This window comes from Octodon degus, unplaced genomic scaffold (assembly GCF_000260255.1).
Source record: "Octodon degus isolate 3935 unplaced genomic scaffold, OctDeg1.0 scaffold00019, whole genome shotgun sequence".
Taxonomy (NCBI): domain Eukaryota; kingdom Metazoa; phylum Chordata; class Mammalia; order Rodentia; family Octodontidae; genus Octodon; species Octodon degus.
This window is the reverse complement of record NW_004524595.1, coordinates 8,689,928-8,699,978: the sequence shown is the minus strand read 5'-3', so window position 1 is coordinate 8,699,978 and position 10,051 is coordinate 8,689,928. Positions and strand designations below refer to the sequence as shown.

General features: G+C 35.4%; 1 protein-coding gene across 3 annotated transcripts in view; it reads right to left on the bottom strand.

Annotated features, from left to right (window-relative positions):
* Atad2b (ATPase family, AAA domain containing 2B) overlaps positions 1 to 10,051 on the bottom strand; it is a 187,919-nt gene that overhangs the window by 119,946 nt on the left and 57,922 nt on the right. For 2 of the 3 annotated variants that reach the window (XM_004627459.2, XM_004627460.2), the window contains exons 4-7: positions 8,332 to 8,485; positions 6,301 to 6,403; positions 5,345 to 5,453; positions 3,232 to 3,348 (exon numbers count right to left, since the gene is read on the bottom strand). In XM_004627459.2, the coding sequence (XP_004627516.1) occupies positions 3,232 to 3,348; positions 5,345 to 5,453; positions 6,301 to 6,403; positions 8,332 to 8,485 (483 nt within the window). Of the gene's footprint in view, positions 1 to 3,231; positions 3,349 to 5,344; positions 5,454 to 6,300; positions 6,404 to 8,331; positions 8,486 to 9,035; positions 9,082 to 10,051 lie in introns of those variants that run through there. The other variant, XM_023710917.1, reaches the window with a different exon arrangement.

Genomic DNA, 10,051 nt, shown 5'->3' with positions numbered 1-10,051 from the left:
AACCACTAAGAAGAATATATGAAGTGTGTTATTTGTTGAAACTGTACTTCCGATTTGATTTGAAACTGTCTCATTGCTGTTTATCAATAAAATTTTGGGGAAAAAAAAAGACCTAAATGGTCATCTCACTAAAGAATACATATGCAAGACAAATTGAGATATGAAAAGATGCTTCACACTACATGTCATTATGAAGCTGCAAATTACTGTGTCTACTATATGAGGCCTGTCTGTGACTCTCCGCCTCAGAGCCAACTGATTATGTGAGCTAAATAAGCCTTTCTTCCCTTAAAAAAAAAAAAGACTGGGATGTAGTTCAATAAGAAGGCCCTGGGTTCAATGCCAAATACCCACAATTCCCCAAACCAAAAAGAAATCCTAAAAGTCAATAATAAGAAAATAACACAGTAAACAAATAGACAAGATATTTGAATAGACGTTTCATCAAAGATATACCATTGGCAATTAAGTTCACACAAATACACTCAATATCTTTAGGAAATGCAAACTAAAATACAGTAAATACCTACTCCCTTAGTTAAGTAAAATGACTATAGCAATTGCTGACAAGGATATGGAGCATATCCTCTTACTAAAAATGTAAGTACAAGCGCTATGGGAAATAGTTTGGCAATTTCTTAGAAAGTAAAACTTTAAATTTAAATTAAATTAAATTTTAAATTAACCATAAATCCCCTCCCTTATACTACATGGTATTCAGTAGAAAAATGAAACATTTGCACACAAGTGTTTGTAATAACTTCACTTCTAGTAACCAAACCTGAAATAATTCTAATGTCCATCAACAATAGATAAAAAAATTATGATGCCAACTGGGCATACACCTCAGTGGTACAGTGCTTTTCTAACATAAACAAGACCATCTCCAACAACACCAAAAGGAAAAACAATATATACACTTAGCAATAAAAAAAGAACCTACTAATGTTATATGCAACAATATATGGTAGATAAACCCTTACAATAATTATGCTAAGTGAAAGATTGCATGATTCCACTCATACATTAGAGAAAATATATATGTTATATTAAGTGAAAGAAAACAGATCAGATCTTCGGCTGCCTAGAGATTAAAAGTTGAGGAGGCACAAATCAAAGAGTAGATTACATAAAGATATATGGAAATTTGGGAGGTTGATAAACATGTTCATTATCTTGATTATAATGACAGTTTAATGGAACATACTTAACATACTACAAAATTTGCTTAATTGAGATTATGAACATGTGTGGAGTATATTTCCATTGTATTTTAATAAAGATTTCTTTACAAACAAAATTTAGATAATCATAACACTCAGAAGGCTAAGGCAGCAGTCTAAAGCCACCCTGGGCTACAAGTTAAGGACCAACCTGAACTCACAGCAACACCCAGTCAGAGGGGGCAGAAGGAGAAGAAGCAGGAGGTAGAGGAGGAGAAAGAAGAAGGGAGAAAGGGCGGAAGGAAGGAGAGGGAGGGAGGTAGGGAAGGAGGGAGGGAATAAAGACAAGTAAGTCAGTTACCACCACCATCATTATCATATGGAACAATGTTTCCCAACTATTTAAACCAACCCACCTCTCTATTAGTGATGGGGCTGTATGAGACAGTGACATCTCAATGAAGAAGGAAGAGATCTACATATTTTAGCAGCTTCTAAAGAGATATCCAATATGCCCTTTCTAAATAATCAGTCACTTTTTTTAAAGCATAAAACTTTTTATAAAGGCAGTCATTAGCACCTGGAATCCAAACACCTGGGAGACTGAAGCAGGAAAACTACCACAAGTTCAACACCCGTCTGGGCTACATTGTGAGGAAAAATTAGGTTCTCCTGATGAGTGTAGTGCCTCATGCTAAAATTCTAGCACTTAAGAGGTCGAGGCAGGAAGATTGCCATGCTTTCAAGGTAAGCCTCCAACTACACTACTCTGTCTCAAAAAACAAACAAAAATTAGGCTCTTGAAAATATGCTATGTGAAAAAAAGGAGAAAAAGTCACACAGCCAAAACTAAGCAAGCAAAAAGTAGATAAATGGTTCCCAAGGAAATGCAGGCAGAAGAGAAATTATAAATAATTAAATGTTCTACAACAAGATAGTAGGGGGTGCCTGGGAGATAGCTCAATAGGATAAGTGCTTGCCTGGCAAGCGCAAGGGCCTGAGTTCAATCCCTGGTTCCACCAAAAAAAAAAAAAAAGATAGCAGGGGGGCCAGGGAGATGGCTCAGTAGAATAAGCGCTTCCCTGGCAAGTGCAAGGGTCTGAGTTCAATCCCCGGTTCTGCAAAAAAAAAAGTAGTGATAACTAAAAACCCCTGAGTTTAACACCTACATATGTGGGGAATTTCATGGTATATGACTTACATCTCAGTTTAAAATAAAAGCTTAGAAGTGATGAATAGTGACAGAATTTTGCCAGAGTTGGATAAAGGTCAACAAAATAATATCTGCTGAAGAGATTATGAATTATCAGATTAGGCAGCATAAAAGTACATTTTTTAATTTTTCCTTCTCCAAAACAAATTATGTTATTGGTCAAGCTGCAACCATGTATCATTTCTATGACCTTAAGTTACCTAACCTCTTAAAACAAAGAAATAATTCCCCTAATTAACTATTGTAAGTGACAGTGCTAAAAAAAACTATAAAATAAGACATGCACAACTAAAATCCCACCACTTTCCAGGCTCAGGGAGGAAGACTGCAAGATCATGGCCAGACTTGAGCAATTAATTTAGTTAAGATTTTATCTAAAAAATTTTAAAAAATAAAAGGATAAGAGTTAAAAGGGTAATTTAGCAGTAAAAGACCTCTGGTCCAATCCTTCATGTTGGAGGGAAAATATAATTCACAAGCACTGGTAGTATTTATTAAATGCATCCTTCTACAAATAAAATGTACATGGTATACTTAATTGAATGTTGTTACCATGTCCTTTAACTTTCTTTTAGTTGCGTATGTATCCACAGATGTACATACAGAAAAGATAAATAAAATCTACAGAAGATATCAATCTTTTAAACCTTCTTTTTATTTATTTATTTTGAGATGGGCTCTTGCTAAATTGCCCAGGTCAGTCTCAAATTCTTGGACTCAAGCCTCTTGCGTACCTGGGGCTACATAAGCATTCCACACGGCCCCATGGAAAAAGTAACACGTTTTAAAAAGTATTAGAGAAGAATAAACTACTTAATTATAGAGGAAAAAAAAAAGTTATTTAGAATCACCTACCTATCGGAGGTGCTTGGTATCGATCCACTGTTTTTCTTTGTCTCAAATTATATGGTCTATCATTCTCTTCTCCTTCTGCCTCTTCAACTTCTATATCTCCATCCTCCTCTTGAGATTCTAGAGTCCACACAAAAGAAAGGTGGAAGGTAGCATGTTTAATCCACATATACTGGTCTGACTTTAAAACTCAGCATTACATTTTATCCATTTTTCTTTTTTGCACAGCTAACATTTAAAAAGTATTCATCGTTATGACACAACATACATCAATATAACTAAAAATCAACATAATTAATTGTTTAGAAAGATTTTCCTGGGCTGAAGAGATAGCTCAGCAGCACAAGCACTGCCTGGTAAGTACAAGGTTCTGAGTTCAATCCCTAGTACCAAGAAAGAAAAAAAAGTGTTTCCTACAACTAATCAATACAGTTCTCTGTTAAAATAAACAAATCTATGATCTAATTTTTTTTTTTTTAACATATTTAGTACAGGGTAGATCAGACTCGTAGTGATCCTCTGGTTTTCAGCCTCCCAAGTGCCGGGATTACAGACACACGCCACCTCACCCAGTCTCAGTCATCGTCTCAGTGCACCACGAGGGCAGGGCTGGCAAGGCACGCTGGGGATCAAACCCGGGCCACTGCGCTCTGCCTAATCAGGTGCTTTAGTCCACTGAGCTATCCAGCCAGGCCCTATAATCTAATCTTTATAAATAAAATAGACAAAAGTTGTATCTGATGTCATGACTTATTAAAACTTTTTAAGGACAAAGCAGTAACAAAGTATGACTTAAAATTTTTCCAAACTACATCAGACCTCAATTAAAATCTAAGTATGATTAGTACTCAAATTCCATTTGGTAATTCAGAAAAAAATATGCTGTCAATGCAATACTAATGTTACAAACTAGAGCAATTTTTGCTGGCAACATAATGATTTGTTAGGAATGTAGAAAACAGTTACATATGAATTAGACCCATCTTGGTAACAGAATGAAGATAGGGACTGTAAGGAAGCATTAAAGAGATTATTATTTTTGTTTATTTTTTGTTTTATTTTTGAGACAGGATCTTGTTATGTAATCCAGACTGGCTCTCCATTACCATACAGCCTAGGTTGGCCTCAAACTTAAAATCTGCCAACTTCAGCCTCTGGAGTGCTGGAATTATAGGTATGTGCTGGTAGCCCTGGCTGTGAAACATACATTTTAGGGTGTTGATGATAGCTTAGTTCTGGACATGAATAATTACTGTATAATTCATCTAGCTGTATAATTTACATATATATATATATATATATATATATATATATATAAAAGTTCATGTTTAACATGAACAGTCAGCTATAGTCAACAGTTTGACTATAGCTGTAACATCTATTTACGTTAAAAGTCTGAAGAAAATTTACGTACTTTGGTTGGCGATGGTGCTGAGTAAAGTAGAAGAATAAAACTATAAGATTTAATATACTATTCATGACATCTAAAAGCTTATTTCAAGTTTTGGAAATTCAAAGGTTATATAGAAAATCAGTATAGCAACATTTCTTATCCAAAGAATACTAACATGTAAAATATCTGCAGTCAGAGGTGGGGGTACACACCCGTGATTCCAGCACTCAGAAGGCTGACACAGGAAGATCATCATGATTTCAAGGCCAATCTAGGCTACATAATGAGATCAAGACCAACCTAAACTAACTACATAGTTACCTAAATAAAAAAATATTTATGCCAAAGTAAGTTTTCTAGGCTGGCCAGATACCTCAGTGAACTAAAGCGCCTGCTTGGCGCAAAGACAGGTGTTCCACCCCCAGTGTGCTGTGCTAGCCCTGGCTATGCCCTCCAGGGCACACTAAAATGGCAACTGAGATTAGGCGTGGTGACGTGCACCTGTAATCCCAGCACTTGGGAGGCTGAAAACAGGAGGATCACTAGGAGTCCAATCTGTATAATGAGACCCTTTACTAAATACATGAAAAAAAAAATTCAAATTACATAGACTTCAAAACCTAAAACTCACCTACCAAGCAATATTGTACATACACTACTTGATATGTTTCTTCTCTCCCACTTGAATTTTCCAGTATTTATTTTATAAAGTGCTTTACAAACCTTCTTCCTCTCCTTCAGTAGAAACTTCATGATGATTCTGTATCCCATAACTATTTCTTCTCAGTGATTTTCTTCGTCTTTTCACTCTTGAATACATATCCATGTTTTCCTTTTAAAAAAAAGAAATCTTTCAAATATTAACATGGCATTTATTCTGTGCTATAAATAACATTAACTAGCTGGACATGATTGTGCACACTTGTAATAATCTTAGTACTCAGGAGGCTGAGGCAGGAATATCTCAAATTCAAAGTCAACCTAAAAACTACATAGTAAGAACCTGTCTCAAAAAAAAAAAAAAAAGTCAACTCAATCGAACATGCCTGCTTCATAAAATTTACTAAGTATGTTTCTGCGTGTCAAATACTGTTAAAAATAGAACTTCCTAAATCAAATAAATGTGAAGGAACAAGAAGAAAAAAAAAAGTATTAAAAAGCATACAATATCAATGTACTTTCTCCTCAAGCAAATTATAGCCTACCAGAGGGGTTAAATCAAGTAATTATCTAAGAAAATGAAATAAGTCTAAAGCCAGATATGGTGGCAGGTCCCTATCATCCAGACATTCTAAGAGGCTCAGCAATGAGTTTAAATCCAACCTGGGCAACACAGCAACTTAGTAAGACCCTATCTCAAGTCGCAAGCACAGGGGTCGGGGGAAGAGGAGCCACCTAGAAATGTACTTCTTCATTTACACACACACACACACACACACACACACACACACACACAGTTTAAACCAGGCATGGTGAGACTGGGCGAGGTGACACGCGCCTGTAATCCCAGCTCTTGGGAGGCTATAAACAGGACAATCACTACAGTCCAATCTAGTAGTGAGACCCTCAACACCCTATAGACCTTTCCTTAAAATATAAAAATTAATACATAAATAAAAAATAAAATTTAAGCCAGGCATGGTGTCACAGGCAAAAGCTGTCCGAGTTAAGGCACTCACAAATTCTGTATCTGTCCACATTCTAAGTCGCTCTACTTCTCCTGATCGCCGATTCCGCCGGATGTTAATGTTGTCCATTTCTTGGAGCACAGCTTCAGCAGTACTGCAATCACAATCACATCAGGGTTCAGACACTCTTCAACAACATGTAAACTAACTCATCTCTGATATGTAACTGCATATAATATTCCTACTGAATGTCTTTCAGTGTCAATATCCATCAAAAAACAAAGCCCAGTAAAAAAAAAAATAAAATAAACCAGAACTTCTCAATATTTTTATTAAAATAAAAAAATAAGGCTCCAAAAAATAGGTTAATCTATAATGTCACCATAAATAATTACAAGATCCCTGCCACTGAAAAATAATTCAATGTATTTAAGAAAAAATGTGTAAAATGTTTAAAAACAAATAAGGCTAAATGGAAAGATATACTGAAAACCAAGAAATATATGGGAACATCTATTCTTATTTTATGTGGTTTTTTAATTATGGTTTTTGTTTTGTTTTGTTTTGGTTTTTGAGACAAGGTCTCACTATGTAGTTCAGGCTGGCTTTGAACTCACTATGTAGCCCAGGCTTGCCTTAAAAATCATAGCAATCCTCTTGCTTCAGCCTCCCAAGTGCTGGGATTACAGGCATGTGCCATCATGCTCAGCTTAGTTTTATGTTTTTGACAAATAACAAACATTTCTATATTATTTACTGTATGTTCAGATCAAGATTTAAGTAAATAGTAAGTTACACCTCAACTCTGACAATGACTGCTATACTTCATTATTTCCCTGCTTGTCAAATGTGAATGACACTGACCTCCCTTCTCCAGGCCACTGTGACCACTGTTAAGACCAAGGAGGATGATGCACACACTGGTTTCAATGTCCCTCAATGATCAGATGTGGAAAACCTAAGGCCCAGTGCAACAGTGTTAAGAGGCAGGACTTCTAAAAGGTTATTAGTGCACTCCCTTGCAAAGGGATGGGTGCTTATCCTAAGAGAGCTGCTTATAAACAGCAGGAGTTGAATGTGTCCCTGTTCCCCTTCTTCCTTCCTGTCCTCTTCTATGCTCTGATTCTGCGATCCATCTACCATGTTACATTGCAACAAGAAAGGGTGCAACAGATTCAGTCCCTGTAGTTCTGGCTTCCTAGACTCCAGATAAAAATTTCTTTATAATTTTCCCAACCTGTGGAATTCTGTTATTGTAGCAGCAAACAGATATTATCTGAGAACAGAATTTTGAAGCTAAAGATGCTGATCTGATGATTAGCTAGGCTCACTCACTAGTTGGGTGACTCAATCTCACAAGTACAGGTCCAATGGTGTGGGGGCAAACGGGCTGTAAACCCAGCACTCAGGAGACTGAAGCAAGAAGACTGCTGCAAATTCTAGGCCAACCTGAGCTACACAGTAAGGTGAAGGCCATCCTAAACTACATATTGAGATCCTGTCTCAAAAAACAAACAAAAGTAAAATAAATATAATAATACAGGTTCAAAACATGTTCAAGTCAAAATCTACCCACCCTCCAAGTTCCAGGGATTGAACCCAGGACCTGTGCACTGAATTACATCCCCAGTCTTTTTTTATGTTCTGTGAAACAGTCTCGCTAAGGTGCTAAATTACCCAGATTGGGCTCAAATTTGTAATCCTCCTGTCAGCCTCCCTGAGCACCGCAAATATAGGTATAAACCACCAGGCCCAGGTTCAAGTCAAAATCCTGACTAAGCAAAGGTAGTATTTGCTATATATCAATGAGGCAATATTGCTTAAAAACTGAAAAACATTCAAAAAAGAAAAACACAAATATTAAATGAACAAATAGCAAAAGAATATAATAGAGAAGTTTAAGTACAGTTACTTTTAAGCTATCTACCTGCTGAAATAGAGGAAAATTTTAGTAGTATAGAATTACATTAAATCTACTAGTCTGAATAAAAACTATCAATATCAGCTATTGTTAAGTTTTAAAAGAATTATATTCATTGCTAAGTCAGTACTTTAAATCGCATACTGCACAAACATTCATACCTATTCACTAGTTGATCAAACAGCAAACTCTGGTTCACACTCTCAAATCTGTTTTTCCTGGAACGACAACTTTTCCTGACTTCCATGTCACCATTTATACAAGAAAGGTCCCCATCCCCCTTCTTCTCCCCTCTGAGGGGGTGGCTTCGCAGGGCTGCAAAACACAGGCATTTCCATTCCAATATATAGAATACAATAACAAAGAAAAGAATGAAACACGAAATTGCTTTTTGTTTTTGATCTTTCTGAAACATGGTCTCTCAACGCAATTCAGGCTGGCCTTGAACTCACAGTGATGCTCCTAAGTGCTGGGTTTACAGGCATGTGCCATCATACTTGGCTAAAATCACTTTTAAAAGACTATTAAAGTGGAACTTTTTTTTTTTTTTTTTTTTTTTTTTTTTTTTTGCAGAATCAGGGATTGAACTCAGGCTCTCGCGTGAACATAACTTCTTAATGGCTCTAATACTCAATAATTTAAATTTTCCATAGGGATTTTATGTCACATTTAAAATTATTAGTTATACAGATTTCTTAAAATTTAAAACCTTCATACATTTTTTCAATGACATTTTTTACCTAGTTACTTCCAACTATAAACTCAGCAGAGTATTGAATCAATCTGTTTTCCCCACACACTGATGCTTAATCTAACACCACTGTAAGAATTTCAATACCAGGCAGTTTTACAACAGAATACTCACATAAGCCACTATGTCCGTTCGGTAATGCAGCACCAGGCTGAGAAGTTAACCTAGAACACAGTTATATTTAATATACAAACACATCAGCATTTATTTGGATAAGCAAGAAAAACAATTCTGCTAGAATTATTATTTTAATCTTTAAAATGTTTGTAATAATCAATAAATTAAATGTTGTTGATATATTATTTTTACAAGATAAATTTTAACCTAAGATTGATAATGTATGAACAGAATATACTATCACTTAATTCTTTATAAAGAAAAACTTTCATAACAGATTATACACAGAAGTAGTCCTGTCATCAACTCTATGAATTACAACCCTAATGAAAAGACTGAAGCTTAACAGGTAGCATAAATTTAAGTGAAGCAGTAAGTTGCCTGGCAACATACAGTAGCTAATAATTTTGTCTGATAAAATAAATTTCAAACTATGACAAAACTTTTTCAAATAACAAAATGTAAAATGAGGAAGAAAACCACTGAACACTAATATCTAATAATCCCTTCAAAATACTGACTATACATTTTCAAGTAAAAAATTAAAACAGCTGATTTCTCAAAACAAGTCACTTTACAATTCTCTCATTTTGGTGGTGGAAGAAAAATATAAATCACTAAAAAGACAACAAATGCCATTATAAATTGAGGAATTAAACAAACCAGTATGTGTTTCTTAGTATTAGAAAGTTCAATCGGGTATGGTGCTACAAGTTTATAATCTCAGAATCTGGGAGGCTGAGGCAGGAGAATTACTACAAGATTGAGGCAGCCTATATTATATGGTGAGTTCAAGGCCAACTTGGACTGCATAACAAGACCCTGTTTCAAAAAACTTCTAAATTACTGCTTAATAAAAGAGCTGTCAATGAAAACTAAGATAGGTTTTAAATAAATTATTTTCACAGATTAAAAAATTAAGGGAGGGGCTGGGGACATAACTCAATAGAATAAGTGCTTTCCTGGCAAGCGCAGGGTCCTGAGTTCAATTCCCCAGTGGCGAGAAAAAATAA